At 41.6% G+C, this 17,036-nt stretch overlaps 1 protein-coding gene across 1 annotated transcript in view; it reads left to right on the top strand.

Moving 5' to 3' along the window:
* The window catches only part of LOC134748236 (putative epidermal cell surface receptor), an 88,229-nt gene that overhangs the window by 64,401 nt on the left and 6,792 nt on the right, over positions 1–17,036 (top strand). The window contains exons 3-12 of the mRNA XM_063682956.1: positions 7,675–8,152; positions 8,651–8,837; positions 9,330–9,459; positions 9,824–9,968; positions 10,933–11,314; positions 12,049–12,265; positions 12,509–12,717; positions 15,131–15,304; positions 15,644–15,818; positions 16,700–16,901. Coding sequence (XP_063539026.1) covers positions 7,675–8,152; positions 8,651–8,837; positions 9,330–9,459; positions 9,824–9,968; positions 10,933–11,314; positions 12,049–12,265; positions 12,509–12,717; positions 15,131–15,304; positions 15,644–15,818; positions 16,700–16,901 — 2,299 coding nt within the window. The remainder of the gene's footprint in view (positions 1–7,674; positions 8,153–8,650; positions 8,838–9,329; positions 9,460–9,823; positions 9,969–10,932; positions 11,315–12,048; positions 12,266–12,508; positions 12,718–15,130; positions 15,305–15,643; positions 15,819–16,699; positions 16,902–17,036) is intronic.

Raw genomic sequence — 17,036 nt, 5'->3', positions numbered from 1 at the left:
TTTTAACTAGTTTCTTCATCTTCGGAATCTTCTGTCACATTCATTATGACAGAGGGGTGCCCATAATCTCGTTTCATTTTCTTTTCAATCTCTACAACATGCCTGCAGCAATTTTTCCATTGGCCACTAGTGCTGTTGACGATGTCTCTGATGTGTTTTAGCACCGCCTCGCTAAATTTGGGATCAGTGTTTCTTTTCCTGACACTTGTTTTCAGATTACCCCACATTAATTCTATGGGGTTAAGTGTGCAGTAATATGGGGGTAATCTTAGCACTTTACAATTATTTTCTTTCGCCATTTCGTCTACTATCATTTCAAGATCCCAATTATTATTTTTGTGGTTTGAATTTGATGCTAGTTACCCTGCTAAAGCCACTAAAAAAGAATTATTAACTATTTTGAAGAAACATAATTTCGAAAAAGTTTATTATGTAGACGAAATGGCGAAAGAAAATAATTGTAAAGTGCTAAGATTACCCCTTTTTTTTTTATACTGATAAACTGAAATGAGAAAATTTTATTAGCGTTAAAATTGATCAAAAAAATCTTAAATGAGACCTTACCGACTCAACGTCAACGTCAATCGTCTAATTGTCAGATCTTCTCGTACCATCGCCAACACTGTTAACTGTACATCGAACCTTATGCCTTTTGTAATAAGGTCCACCGATGTACAGTTAAGAATGTTGCTGTTTGTACGTAAAGGGCTCATTTTGCTCCGTCAGATTACACTAAATGAGCCATTACATAGCCCATTACTTCCATCAAACACGTTTTCATTCGCTTACTCGTAAAGTCGTAGAATAAAAAGCTGGGCATACGATCGTGATGTTATAGCCAGTATTTTAACTTTACCTAATAAGTACACAATATGAGAACTGATTCAATAGCTTTGCCTGTTTGAATCATGGTGACGTTCCTATAAACCAATTGTGATTTTTTGACACAGCAATCGAGGAATTAAACTATAAGTACAATAATTTTAAGAAAAAAAAAACTGACTTTAATGGGTGATGCCGTTGAGAGGTTACTTATTGTTGATGGTGCACTCCAGACAATGAAATGAACAAGACAGCATCTTTTGCCTAACTAAAAGGAGGTAAAACCACCCACTTTTCTAGTAGCATTTCGTTTCTGTAAGGGTCACAGTTCTAACCAAACCTAACCCAATATTCTGATAGCATTTCGTTTCTGTAAGGGTCACAGTTCTAACCTAACCTAACCCACTTTTCTTTGTGTTGATGAAAATACAAAAATCACTATATGTATGCCTTTCACATTTGAGGAGTTCCCTCGGATCCCATCATCAGAACTCGAGCTTGACGAAAATGTGTCTTTAAAACTTAACTTGCTTAACAAACATAAAAGAGAAGACAAATCGCCAAACGTGAACTATGCGTCATTAAAGAGTTCCATTCTGATATTTCTGATCATCATCAGCAGCTCCACTTCATCAAATGTCACTTTTTAAATGGAAATGCTGGATTTGTTGATGAAAATACAAAAATCACTATATGTATGCCTTTCACATTTGAGGAGTTCCCTCGATTCCTCATGGATCCCATCATCAGAACTCCAGCTTGATAAAAATGCGTCTTGAAAACCTAACTTGCTTAACAAACATAACGAAGAGGACAAATCGCCAAACGTGAACTATGCGTCATTGAAGAGTTCCGTTCTGATCATCATCAGCAGTTCCACTTCATCAAATGTCACTTTTTAAAATGGAAATGCTGGATTTGTTGATGAAAATACAAAAATCACTATATGTATGCCTTTCACATTTGAGGAGTTCCCTCGATTCCTCATGGATCCCATCATCAGAACTCGAGCTTGACAAAAATGCGTCTTGAAACCTAACTTGCTTAACAAACATAACGAAGAGGTCAAATCGCCAAACGTGAACTATGCGTCATTGAAGAGTTCCGTTCTGATCATCATCAGCAGTTCCACTTCATCAAATGTTACTTTTTTCACGTTTGGCGATTTGTTCTCTTCGTTATGGACCCAGACCCAAACTTGGACCTGGACTCGGACCCGGACCCGGGTCTGGACATGGAACCCAACTCGGACCCGGACCCGGACCGAACTCGGACCCGGACTTGAACCCGGACCCCGACAGCCGGACACGGACCTGGACTCTGATCCGCAACCAGACCCGGACCCGGAAATTCTACTAGAAAAGTGGGTTGGGTGGGTGTGTTTTAACTGCGATTCTCACAGAACAGAACTGCTATCAGAAAAGTAGGTTAGGTTAGAACTTTGACCCTAACAGAAACGAAATGCTATCAGAAAAGTGGGTTAGGTTAGGTTAGAACTGCGATCGATGGCCCTGTACGGGGCGCCGATCTGGGCGGTGACTCTGGTGGCCCGAAATGTCGCCCTGCTGAGGAAGGCTCAGAGGGCGATGGCCATCAGCGTCGTACGCGGGTACCGCACCACCTCATATGATGCGGCGTGCCTATTAGCGGGAACGCCTCCTTGGGATCTGGAGGCGGAGGCCCAAGCGGCCCTGTACGAGTGGCGCAGGGACCTCCGGCTCCAGGAGTACCATCCTGCGCCCAGGGAAGTAGAGGCGCAGAGGCTCCTCGTCCGGCAGTCCATCGTCCTCCAATGGGAGGAAGAACTAGCTGGGCGCGAGGGAGGACACAGGACTGTCGAGGCGGTCCGGCCGGTCCTACAAGACTGGCTGGAAAGAGAGCGGGGCTCGCTAACCTTCCGGTTGGTGCAGGTGCTTACGGGTCATGGCTGCTTCGGGAGCTACCTGCACCGGTTCGCAAGACGGGAGGTGACGGCCGAGTGTCACCAGTGCAGCTGCGGCGAGGACACGGCGCAGCATACCCTGGAGGAATGCCCAGCCTGGGCGGGGCAGCGCCGTGACCTCATGGCAGTGGTGGGGGACGACCTCTCCTTGCCGGCCGTAGTTAAGGCTATGGTCGCCGACGAGAGGTCGTGGAAAGCGGTCCTCTCCTTCTGCGAGGATGTAATGTCGCAGAAGGAGGCAGCGGAGAGGGAACGGGAGGCCGACCCAGCCTCGCACCCGATCCGCCGCAAGCGCGCAGGGGCTCGGAGGAGGGCGTATGCCCATCTCCTCCCCCCTACCTAGCGAGGTCTGGGCAGCGGCGCGGGGGCGTCGCTGCCCATTACATAGGCCTCGCAGAGAAGGCGCGCGTGGTGTGCCCACGCGCCTTCTGAGGAGGCAGGGCTAGAAGTTACTCCCTAGCCCCCCCCCCCCAGAGAAGGGCCCGCTGCATGTGGTAGTGGCGGGCGGCGCCGGCGTGGTCACGGTTGCGTACTTAAGAGAACCCGTGGCCACGCCCCATTGGCGGCGCGCAGGCATACCGTTGGTTTTTTAGTGGGTAGTGGCGCCTTTTGCCGAGTCCCACATAACCCGCACTTTCTCCCCCGAGGGTGTGGGTATGCATAAAGCATTTTTCCAACGAAAAAAAAAAAAAAAAAAAAAAAAAAGGTTAGAACTGCGACCCTTACAGAAAAGTAATGCTACTATGCTATGCTAATGCGGCAGTATTTTTTTTCGCGATTTCTGGGTTTGCGTCATAGTAAAAGTTGTTAAATAAAAATAAAAAAATATCTTTATTTCAGAACATAAAATTCCATACAATATTGTTAGTACCATCGTTATACCTATGTGTTAGTAAATACATTAAAAATAAAAACAAAACTTTTAACAATAAAATCAAAATCCAATAAATTTAAATAATGAATACAATAATAATAATTAATATGTCAGATTCAAAATACACGTATACGTTAAGTATTGACCCACGTATTCAACCCTCAGAGTATGGTCAAACATTGTTGTCGGTCATAGGGCGCAGGCGTAGGTCTCGGCTCCATCCATAGACGTATGAGTGTTTATTTCTTCAACTAAAGCGATAATTATGTAAGATTCAGTTAAGATATGAACTCTTTTTTTAGAGTGCGATTGCGATTACCAAGTTCCGAGTGGAAATTTGGTGGAAATGCATTTCGCACTTGAAGCGTTCGTAACTTCGTATATAAGTAAAAGCGAATAATGCACATATCAATTTTCAGAACATTATTTAGAATTAGAATACCGTTTCTTATATTGCTATTTTATAATCGATAAGGTTCTAAGAATGGGGCTGATTGTACAATAAACAGGTTAACGCGTCGTCTCGTGACTGCACTCGTTTAGATTTCGTTGTTGATTCGTCAAGCTTAATGTGAATTAAACGAACCACACCGCTGTAACTAATACTTATCCAAATAAATAGAGCATTAGAAACGTTTGTGCTGATTTTTTTTTACTGTGTACTTGTATAATGGTGTGGTTGGCCTGGCCAACCAACCGTTGGCCTACCTGATGGGAAATTATTTGAGAAGTATTCTTTAAAAAATACATGTGAAAATAAAATGTAAGACGCATGCAGTCTTTTCGGTTTAGCTAGTTAGGGCCTGGCCACATGTAAGAATTTGACTACCAGTGTTTGGCTGTTATTAAGAAGGCGCAGAAATAAGAATCAATTGAAAAGAAAATTTTGGGTAAACCCATGTCTTCATGTCATGAATGAAGATGGATATCATTTCAAAAGAAAAAACGAGGCATTGAAGATGACTGAAAATAAATTTCATAACAATTTTCGAATGTCTGTGCCGTGTTTTGAAGAACTTTTAAGCAAAATATCGCCTCTAATAAAGAAGAAACACATATTTAGAAGACCCGTTGGGCCTCTGGAGATGTTGGGAATAACAATAAGGTAAGAAATCATAACTAATTCTGTATGTAAATTATTTTTATTCTTTAGGCCATAATTATTAGGTAATTATAAATAGGTAAATATAAAAAAAACATGTAGGTATATGTCTTTTTGCAAAATCAACATGATATAAGATTGCCTTTGTTAGGTATATAAAATATGTTATATAAGGGCGCGACGTAATTTAGTTGATGACTAGATACCTATGCTATTGTGTATGATCTATGTGTAAGTACTGAATAAAGAATTATTAAGTAGACGCTGCTATCGTGGTATCGTGATTTGATTATATTTTCTGGCGGTTCCCACCAGGCATGGCCTGGGGTAACAGAACGCCCAGCAGAATATCAAAAATATACAGGAGGGATAGAGAAAACTTATTGAACTAAGTATCTACCCGTTGAAATGCTCTGTACGCTATAGCTGCGTTATTGCCAATTCTAGATTGTACTTAACCTATCGGCTATTAGAAAAACCGGCAGCGGCGGTGTGCGCCGGCCCTTACAGAACCGGTCTGCGGTTGTTTGAGCTAACCCACATTCGGTCGGTTTGAGGTCGCCACCTTAGGGCATCCGAGTACCTACTACCTACCTGCACCCGAGCGTGAAAAATTACGTTTTCGTATTAAATTCGCCCTTTTTTGGAGTCAAAGCTACAGTCAGCAGCAGAAGTTGCTAAGCGGGTAAGGTGTTCATAATGACGTGTACACACCCTTATTCTTTTAATAATAAACTCGTGTTAAGTTCACTTTGAACACTTCGGCTGCTTAGCATGTTCTGCTGCTGACCGTATTTGCCAAATAAAGGTACCTATATACCTAATTTTAGTAAGTTCTGGGCGTCTTCGACCGGATTTGACATAGGTATTTGATTTATTTAGTCATACAAACATTTAGGTTTCACAATCAGAATTTAGGCTAGTTAGTATGCGCAGCGCGCGTATACTATGTAAGACAACTTTATTTTTGTGCGAGTGCGGTCTAAAATTTGACTTTTTTCTTGTGGCAAAGACCTCAAAAACTTGGGTCTTTACCAATACACGTTAACTCGATGACACGTGAACCGATGGTACGAGTTAAGCATAGCCTGCACTCCTATGCAACGTATGCAGTAGTATGCATGTCACATATCTTGTATTAATATCGAGATGTTAGGGCCGCCTGGTTCGTGAACTCATGTGTAACCATAAGAGCTCGTTCCCACTATGTCGGATGTCGGGACGACTTTTAATCGGGTGTCGGCGCCTCTGTTCACACTAGTCGGCTGTCGGGACGATTTTTAATCGGGTGTCGGTGCCTCTGTTCACACTAGTCGGCTGTCGGCCACGACCGCAGCTGGTGCCATTTGAGGTTCTCATTTGACGCGCGGGAGGCACAGGGGGTGCGGCGCGGGCGGGGTCGGTCCGACACCCGACATCATGTGAACAGCGCCGCCGACACGATTTTTTTCCGGACGGAGGGCTGACAAAACTCACGATATTTTATGTCGGATCCGATACAAAATCGTTGTCGTTCGTGTGTGAATAGCTTCATATAAAATGTTCTGCCGCTACGACACCCGATGAAAAATCGTTCCGACATCCGACATAGTGGGAACGAGCTCTTATTATGTAAATGTATGCAGGTGTTGCGGTATTGTTTTAGCGAATTTGCTTTGCTTTACCTAATTAAGAGGAAAAGTTTAATTTTAAAATATTAACTGCATATACATATTAGTCATATTACACTTCTGTATTGACGAAAATCGCTGTAAAAGGGTGTAACATCCACCTAACACTTATACCCTTTTACATCCAAGCTGCGCGAGACTTGTACCCTTTTTGACTAGGGCTAGAATATGTTTTTTTGGTTATTTACAATTTACCTAATGTTATTAGCATCATTTCATTCTTTGACACGTGACAAATAATTATTGGAATGCATGAATAATAAAACATGTCTGGTGATAAACATTGTTGATCTACATTGTTTCAACACAGTTATTTACCACCAGTGATACCTACGAGTATTGTAACAAATAAAATACGCACCCGTTGTCACACATTGTCCAATTTAGCTGAAGTTCTATTTTTCGCGTTATGGAAAATTACCTAATTACCTATACTATTTAAATCCCATTTTTAACCTCCATAGCCGGTACTCTTTTGTTTTGCGCTCTACTGACCACGCACTTATTGCTCTTTGAGTATTATTCCAATTAAGTTCAATCACGAAATGCGATTCTCACGCTCAAAAAGTCGTTGTTTTGTCTACGTTTCGGAATCGTATAAGAAAACTAACATATTTACGCACATCGTGAATCGTAAAAAATCCCTATTACAAAGTGCGCAAGAACGAGAACGTTTCAATTTACGTTTCTACGTCGGCAAATTTATGTTTGTTTGTGAGGTTCCGATCGAACTTTACAAGACAGTTACGATTGGAATCCGTTAACGGATTCGATCGAGTAATTTCCGATCACTATAAGTCAAAGCCTTTATTACATATTCATAAGGTTTTAAATTGCATTGTACGTATCTTTGATGTGCAGGTTCCTCTCCCCTACTAACCTTGCTCCAGTTTTCAGAACTATGTTGGAATAATCAAATGGAGACGATTTTTGATATGCTTTTTGCAGCTGTATGCATAATAGCGAAACGGTTTATGATGAACTACAAAAGTTCTTTTTTGCATTGTTTTCTTTGACTTGCATTTCTTTATTGATATTCTGTGTTGAAATTTCTAACTCTTAGATATGAAGACATACATGTTGTTATAACGTTCGTATAGTTTCGCTGATGCAGGCGGCTAATTTTTTCACATCACAATAGTAATTGTTATTTACGTCTAAGTAAAGTATTTACGTATACACTTTAAAGCTACTATAAATTTTCTACTTTTTGTTCTAATTAAAGTAATTATTCTAATTCGTTACCTTTTTTCTCTCCAGGTAGACTAACAGGAGAAGAAGATGAAGTAGTGGCAGCATCTCAAACCGAAACAACGGTAGAATATGTCACCGAACCACCCTCCCACACGACCACAGCTACAGCGCCCCCCACAAGATCAACAGCTCCTCCCACACCACAACCAGAAATAGAAACCACTACGGAAGATGATACGACCACGATCGAATCACCCAGCCTGAAACCAAAAGGAAGACTACTAAATCTAAACGTAGATGAACTAAAGAATTTCGCCTTCACACTACATAATAGTACTAAGATGACTGATCTTAGCGATGTAACTTTAGATGGCGAAGATGAATTTGATCCCACAAAACTAGATGTTCCTAAGTCTTTTAAAGATTTGCCTGATAAGTTTTACTCAAATCTGCAAGCACCGTTCCATCCTGCGATTTTGACAGATCATTCTGATGAAGGGAAGGAGGAAGGAGAGACAATGTGCGTTGAAAATGGAATTAATTATAAGGTTAGTTTAATATTATGACTATGACTTGTTATGACTGATAGCCGTTTATTAGCTGTTAGTTAAAAGCTGACGTAGTGCCGCAAATTTCAATGGAAATACTAAGTATATTTCGTAATACACCTGTGTAATAGGTACATATACCTAAGTACATACTCGTATATATGTACATATGTAGGTAGAAGTCAGAATCAAAAACGTTTCCATTTAAAAACTAAAAAATATCTTTCCATACCAAAAATGAGACCTTGCCCAACACTGAACTGACTGTGTTGAAAATTGGACAATTATGGAAACTTTCCATTATCACATAAGGTATCAATAGTTGGTGTACCAAACCGAAAAAAAAAATGCTTACGTACATATACCAAAGGTCTTTTTATGTATTAACTATGTCAAGCTTAGCAAGCTTGTCAAGTGTGTTGTATGTTGCGATTATTCTCGCAGCTAGGTATTCAAAGAAGCCTATAAAACGTCAAAAACCACGTATCTTATTCCCAGGCAGGAGACCACGTGGATCGTTCGTGTGAAGAGACCTGCGAGTGCATGCCAAGCGGCAAATTCAATTGCTCCCCGCGCTGCAAACATCCATACATTCGCCGGGGCCGGACTCTGAATGATCCGCTGTGCTTCGAGTCACCTGTTGACGAGTGCTGCAGTATCATAGCATGCGCCACTGGAAACGGAGGTAACTTATCCGATTGGCAGGGCAGGTATTCTTAGTCCCAGGTTGTTCTCACCCGCCGCTCCCGAACATCTACGAACACACCATACAGACGCTGCGAACCACGGATCGCTGTCCGCCGCGGGCGGTGGTTGAAAACGACGAGCGTTCCGCGTTGACGTAACGTATGATTGAAAATAAATAAAAATAAAAGAGACCACCTTTAAATTAGAATAATGACATTTCTCCAGTATTGTAATTACCATGTGTCTTAAAATTTTTGTTTTGGGCTAGATGATGTTATCCTTCTGGAAAATCCTAGCCTCCGCAAAATCCTGCCTTCCGCTTTTCTTTTTGTTATATTAGCGATATTAAGAAAACAAACAATGCTTAATTTTTATAGATACCATTGTTAGTTATTTACGCACTTCGTTAAGCAAAGATCTGACATTTAGTAAAGAGTAGCATGGCTAGTTTTTAAACTCACAAGATGTTCATTTGTTTTCCTGTCTGCAGACACGAAGGTGACCAAGCTGGAGGTGTGCAAGTACGGCAACGACACCTACCTCGTGGGCAACACGTGGAACGTGGGCTGCGAGCAACGCTGCACATGTGAAAAGAACTCGGTCATCACCTGCAAGCCGAGGTAAGAATTTATTAGCCTTAGTCCACTTTTGGACATAGGTCTCCCTCATCGAGCGTCAAAGTACGGTCCTATCCACCTTTTATAAGGACCTTTATGCACAGGATTTCCTTGGACTATGTTGCAGACCCTGCAGTCGTGAAAACTCTTTCAAAATGTAAAAATTGTATTGCAATATCTCAGGTTTTCCTATTGGTTCCAGTCCGTTAATCTTTGTTGAAAGTCGATTTGATCGACTTATTGATCATCAGCGTGGGAGATATGTCTCGATCTCTTTTACCTTCCGTTCGTAATCTTGTTCACGCGTTGTTATTGTAAGATGTACAGGTCTGCTGTTGTGCTTTTCTGAATTCATTATATTTCTCAGGTGTCCGCCTCTATCCCAATCGGACAAGTGCATCAACGTGCAAGATCCCAATGATGCTTGCTGTGAGGTGCAAGTATGTGATGTATCTCAAGATGTGCACGAAGACCAAACTGATAACGTCACTAATTCCACAACTACGGCTGAGGTAAATGTTTGTATTCATGTACAACATAATAAGTAACTTGTGAAACATGAACCCTAACAGGGTGTAGCAAATTTGTTGTATTTTAATATTAAGTACTAAAGTTTTTAATAAATATTACAAAATAACAATAACAAAGAATATAATTAAATGTAACATAAGACAATGGCAACTCTAATTATATATATATTATATCTACTCCTATGGGATGTTTTTAATGGGGTCTAATTAAGATGGCTTCCGTTGTCTTATTATTAATTTCCAGATTGTGATCTTGCAGCCAATCGACTATTGTTTTATCTGTTTTGGTGTTGAGATCGTCTTTGCTTGTAGGGCATTTAAACAGGAGGGCTACATCATCTGCGAACATAATGCATGTGTGTTCTGTTATTTTTGGTAGCTCATTAGTCATTACTTACCCTTACCTAGGTATATTTGTGTCGTTCTTAAGAACATTTTCCGTTTACTATGAGATATATTCGCGAACGAGAACGTTATCCATATTAAAGCGGAGAACGTTTTTTAGAACGGTACACCTACCTTATTAGGTAGGACATCCTCAGCAAAACTGCCTGCTTGCAATTCTGCTAAAAATATGTGGCGATCCACGTCCGATAGTTCCAATTCATGGTCATACCTAGTCCAGATACGTAACGGATTGCAATATATTACCATGATAAAAGGAATCTTATTTGGGTTAGTTAATCGCATTACCGTTTCAAGTGATCAAAATAAATTTTACCGAACGCCTACAGTTTCAAAATAGGACAATGGAATTTGAATCATTCACGTAGACATAATATTAATCGTCCAACTAAAAATATTCATTCATGTCCAAGTTGTCATTAGAAAAAGGCGCGATGTTCAAATTTTCTATGAGAGAACAACCCTTCGCACCTACATTTTTGTAAATATGCTGCCCTTTTCTACTGACAAGCCAGAGTATAATTCTTACTTGTCCTTTCAGAAACAAAACCTCACTGAGGAAGCTTCAACAACTACCAGCATGCGTCCCCTAGTGCTGACTGAACCTATTGGTTCAATCAAGGTCCTGCAAAACAACAGCGTCCAAGTGACTCTAATGCACTCCAACAGCAGCGAAGACCCCATTCATCTCCTTCTCAGCGATGACGGAGGAGCTACCTTCAAAGACGTAGAACTTAAATACGAGAACTTGATCCTCAACCTCGATGGTGGAAAAGACTACATTCTGAAGACGAAAGAGACGGGAACTAAGTTTAATTTCACGATAACTTCGATGGATATGGGGCAGAAGGAGCCGCCTGAAGAATTGGTTGAGGTCAATGAGAAAATCGGGTGCCATCAGAATGGCAAGTTTTATGAAGTTGGTAAGTATCTCATAGTACTTCTAGATGGTTAATTAAGTCACCAAACAATAGGGAGTATTACTGCCATGTTTTGCCGGTACTGTGCAGCACTAGCACAAACCGTAAACTATAGACTAACTTATATATACTAAGCCGTAAACAGTTTTTGACATGTTTTCACAGATTATTTGGGTCGATTAAATTTGGCATTGATGCACCAAGGCGGTTGGTTTACTGTTTGTGCTAGTAGCGCCCCCTACGCAAAATTTTTAGTAATTTTCCCTATTTATTTAACTCGATATAAACTTAAATCATTTTACGGTTTAGACTCACTTGTTTTAGTCACTCGCGCGACATGTTTCGGAAACCGACCGACCCGGCCGAACCGTAAAATGATTTAATGTTAGTATGTCTCACAACAGTTTAAATTCGATCGATATAAACTTTACATATTTTGCAAGATAACTTAAAACAGATTGTAGAAATATTCTCATAAGAAAGAAATCCTAGTAGGTAGGTAGGTATACATCTTTTCCGGAAGTAAAGACTTTGCGGCGGCCTTGTTTGTCGTGAAAAAATACGAATAACCAATAACAATTTACCGTGTTTTAACACAGGGTCCTCGGGGATCGAAAACTTATCTGTAACTTTTGCGGTAGCAACTGTCTTCTTATCTTCGAACTAAGGAAGACTAATACCTACATTTTAGTAGACCTATATTACGACTAACCTACAAATACCTACAACTTTTCCAGGTGATGAATTCCACATCGGCTGCTCCGAGCTCTGCGAGTGCACGGGCGACGAGACCCGCGAGTGCGCCGCCCTAGAGTGTCCCTCGCACGTGGGGCTCGAACTGATGTCCAAGGGCTGCGTGCGCTGGGCGCCCAGCCCGCCGCCCACGCCGCCCAACTGCTGCCCGCGCGCCGCGCGCTGCCTCAGCGACGGCACATGCCATTATAATGGAGTGCCGTAAGTCCTCAAATGTTCTTAACCGTCATAATCGAATTCAATCCAAGCATTTGCTATCGGGAAGCACCATTTGTTGAAGTAGAACTGCTTATGAAGACCATTAGAAGGTTTTGTGTCTTTTTTTAAACATGATTTACAATCAATTTTTTAACAAGCAGTCTGCGAGCGATACTCCAAATTTCTATATTAAAGGAAAAATGGAAAAAGTTATGATTTACAATTTCTTCAATTCTTTGTTCCCAGTATCCCGAACTGGACTGACGTACCCACCAGCCTCTCCGGCTGCTCGCAGCGCTGCTTCTGCGAGAACGGAGAGCTAGACTGCCAGGAGGTGTGCTCCCCCCTCCCGCCGCTGCCACCGCAAAACATGCGCTGCCCGCCCGGACACCACCCCGCGCCCGTCAACATCTCCATTGACGACTGCTGCCAGCAGTGGGGCTGCGTTCCGCACGGTAATGTCCTTACTCGACTGCTAGTGCTCCCCCTCCCCCGCAGAATATGCGCTGCCTGCCCGAATACCACCCCGCGCCCGCCAACATTTCCATCGTCGTGGGGCTGCGTGCCGCTTTGTAATGTCCTTACTCCTCGACTGCTAGTGCTCCCGCAGAGCAGGCGCTGCCCGCTCGGCTCCACCCCGCGCCCGTCAACATCGACTACTGCTGTCAGCAGTGGAGCTGCGTGCCACGCGGTAATGTCCTCTTTGCCCAAAATGAGTTTAAGATCTGGCTCGGCGTTAAACAAAATATAAACGTATGCGAACGGCCTCAGTGCTCAAATCACTTGGAAGCTCGAAGTCCCGCTAGACGTTTACCACTGAGACATACACTTCCTTTTAACGTAAGCTTAGCGTTTGAAGGCTTATGGTTAGGTTTTATCGATAAGGCCGTCGTGAGTGAATCTTGTGCTCCAGTCGCCGTATTAGCAATTCATATGTAGTATTAATAAATGAGGCCACTGTCCAAATATAAAAGTAAGAACCCATCAATCAGTTCCGGATAATTTGATAAACGTTATATAAATGTGGACTGCAAACCATAGCTATCTATTAAGATTATTACACGTCAACTCTACGTCACGCTATTGAGACTAAACTAAAATAACTAAAATTTTAATAATGCCTATGCCAGTAATTAGTGATGTAAGATTAGTATTGCTGTCACCCACGGCAAAATATTAAATACTGATTACTTACTACCACAAATTTTACAACCATTGGAAAAAGCCTCCTAAGCGGAATGGATAAAAACATCACATCATCAATCATCACCATCACAACTGTCTTGAAACACTTGAAGCATGCTTTTTAAAATGCTGTTTTTGCATGATCATTCATATCATAATCAGACATTGTTAACAACCAATCACTAATTGTACACTTTAAATAGCAGAATCCAATTATCATTATTGGCTGTTAAGGATGTCTGTTATTAATAAATTTTACTTACAGCTGAAAAGGGGGATGATTTACATTCTGACACGACGCCGCCGCCAATCACCGAGGCTTTCCCACCGCGACAGAGCAAACCCACTGACAGCGACCCCTACAGCCGCCTCAACTTTAAACAATACATAACAGAACCCGATGACTACAGTCAATTCAATGAAAACACCACAGTCTTCAACTTTGAACACTTACACATTCCACTTGACAGCGCCGAACCTATGGACTTCAACAACAATTCGGAACCAGACAACGGAAGACATCCCGACATACAAATAACTGACAACAGTTATTCATTTTTCCCTCTCAAACCTGTCATTCCTAAACAGCCTATTTACAAAGCTATGCACAATTCTCTCCCTAATGTCATCCCACAAAAACAACCCGTCAAGAATGGAAATCTTTCTAAACATCAACAACCAATTTATTTCACGCCAGCTTCTAATGTTAGGCCATCAGCTAAAAATATCAAGACCGACCTGACACAAAATTTCGTACAACCGAAAGTTCACCCACCCACACCCTCAGTTTCACATTTCAAATCAACAGTTCACAACGTATCAATGCACAATCCTGAGCGTTTCGCCCTTCCAATTCCTACAAACAAACTTCCAGATATATATGACAGAGCACATAGAAAATTCATGACAGCACTACAGAGCGTACCTATTACGAAACCAGCGACTGACAAAAATCATTGGGAGCAAAACACTAAGATGCACGTATTAACGAAATCGCCCAATCCTTACGAAAACGTCCTACTAAGAGCTGTGCCCAGCACGAATGAACCGTGGTTCTTATTCAACCATCAAACTAATACTCCAACTAAAGGTTATTCAGCTTTAGACCTAGAGAATCTTCTAAGCCAGATGGAAGTGGAATCAGAAGCGAATCGGAATCTAGAACGATCAGCAGACAGAAACCGATTTCCCGGGGCAGGTCAGTGACCTCGCCAGGTGTTAGATTCTTCTAGTATCTGTATTGAGGCTACTGACTGACTTCTGAAACGACTGACCCTAGTTTGAGACGTTACTAATAAACTACAACCTAGTTTGGCAAGACTTTTTAACAAAACCCATTCTTCATTTTTAACACTCATGAACATATTCAACAACTAAAACTCAAAACAAACTAAATTATTTCAGCTTTCTTCTTTTAGTAAAGTAAGGAATGTGAATTTAGACAATTCCTACTAACAATTTAAGTAACTTAACTTACCTACGTAGTTTAAAATAACTATAAACGTTTTAGCGTCTAACAGCCAACTTCGTGTAATAGATTAGCTTTATTGTGTGTAAATAGATACTAAAAAGGCTTATCTTGTACCTACCTTCTTATGTATTTTCAGTATTACTCGCTGTTTATCTTGTCGGTGTCTCACTAAATACAATGCCAATTGCCATAAATAAATAAATGTCCTCCAGGTCAAACCCCGTCATCAGACATGCCAAGCTCCACACAGACACATATACCAAAAGCGCCGTTCCTGCCTACGGTGCCACCGGATTCCTCGATCCACTTCCCGGATGAGGATGATGGACAGAACCATATAATACAGCAGCGTCCTGTCAACCCGCTGGTGAACGGACTACCACCAGGTAAAAATATGAAAATAAAGCCGCTTATATCGAATCCTCATTTTACGGTCAACTACGTACTATACGTAGTGATTAGGTCTAGGTGACTAAACTCAAACCCTTGTTACGTTTACGGGACCTGCGGACCACATGATTTTTTTTATTTGATGCTTATCGCTGGAGAAGATAAACAGACAACCGTTGAGTTCAAAGCATATGCATTGCACCTTCATTTTAAATTATACCTTAAAATAGGCGATACAAAAGGGGGCAAAAATTACATTGGGTACAGGGGTTCAAATTGAATTCTTCACCGAAACTAAGTACAAGAAGTAACGCTAAAAAACATTTCATTTCCAGGTCTTCTACCCTCCGGAATACCGGGAATCACGGTACCGCCGAACAACGAGAACAAGAAACTGACGGTGATTAATCTGGTGTCGGACTCGCCGACCAGCGTGAAGATGCTGTTTGCCCTGCCTCCAGTACTCGTTGGGTTGCGCGGCAGTGTCGACCTGAGATATACTGACAAAGCGTGAGTAATTTTCGGCTGATTTAGTCTCACCAAACATTTTCCTTCCTAAAAAGAGGCGGTAAAATTGAAAAATGTACAGGGAGAACGTTGACCGACCATTATCATCTCATGGCTTGTCATTGGCCTCCGACTGACATAGCGCGCTGCGTGCTTACCTACAGCTTCGTATTTTATGGGAAACCGGTAAATATTTGAATCTGGAAACAAACATGATGAATACACATTTAAATTAATAGAAATACTGTAATGATCAAAAAATACAAGACCTCACTCATTACTAAGACTCCACTGTCCGTCTGTCTGACACCAGGCTGTAGCTCATGAACCATGATAGCTAGACAGTTGAAATTTTCACATGATATCGGAGCATCGTTTATAATGACGTAAGCTCCATCGAAAATAAGGTCCCTTTTTATAGGAAATGCCACATTCACTTTCTGACTTTTGTACAATTTTGTGTCATCATAAGAAACCTAGTAGCAATTCTTATTATTAAGCTCAGCGCTCAAACCTATTCTATTTATATTTATACAAGCTATTATTTAGTTTCACCTGTCCCGTTGTCTGTCTGTGAGTCTGTCTGTACTCAAATCTTGCAAGTTAAATTTGTCCCACTTCCCGGTTTCCAATCCAATGAAGCTGAAAATTTGCATACAGATGTAAGTTGGGTGACAATGCAATATTACGGTACCCTCCAGCTGATCTGATGATGGAGACAGGAGGTGGCTATTGGAACTCTGTGATAAAATAACGCAACCTAATTGTGTTTGGGATTATTAGAATTGTCTCGATGAGTATTAGTTGCCTGTGGAAAGAACAGTACAGTCAGCGATAAAAGCTTGTATCAAAAATGCTTTTTTGACAAATAACTTATTTCTCAGTGACGAAGATATCGCACACTGGTACTCCCAAGTGTTCGCGCCGGCGGACGAGATCCTCACCACCTCTCGCCTGGAGTTCCGCCTCACCGGCCTGAAGCCGGCCACCGTGTACAAGATGAGAGGGAAACTGTACCTGCACAACTTGCCCGTGGAGCCGGAGAGCGTGATATACAGCATACGCACGATGGATCCCCTGCCTGCGGTAAGTAATACACGGAAAATTGTTTAAACAGAATCTCCTATAAAAAGTGAGTCTGTTTCTTACCTACTGAGTACTAAGAGATTTGCGTACCACTTTATTCCATGGTATCTAAGTTTTGATACTTCTGAATTTCTT

Source organism: Cydia strobilella, chromosome 16 (genome assembly GCF_947568885.1).
Source record: "Cydia strobilella chromosome 16, ilCydStro3.1, whole genome shotgun sequence".
NCBI lineage: Eukaryota > Metazoa > Arthropoda > Insecta > Lepidoptera > Tortricidae > Cydia > Cydia strobilella.
The sequence above is the reverse complement of the archived record's forward strand: the minus strand, read 5'-3'. Positions and strand labels throughout refer to the sequence as shown.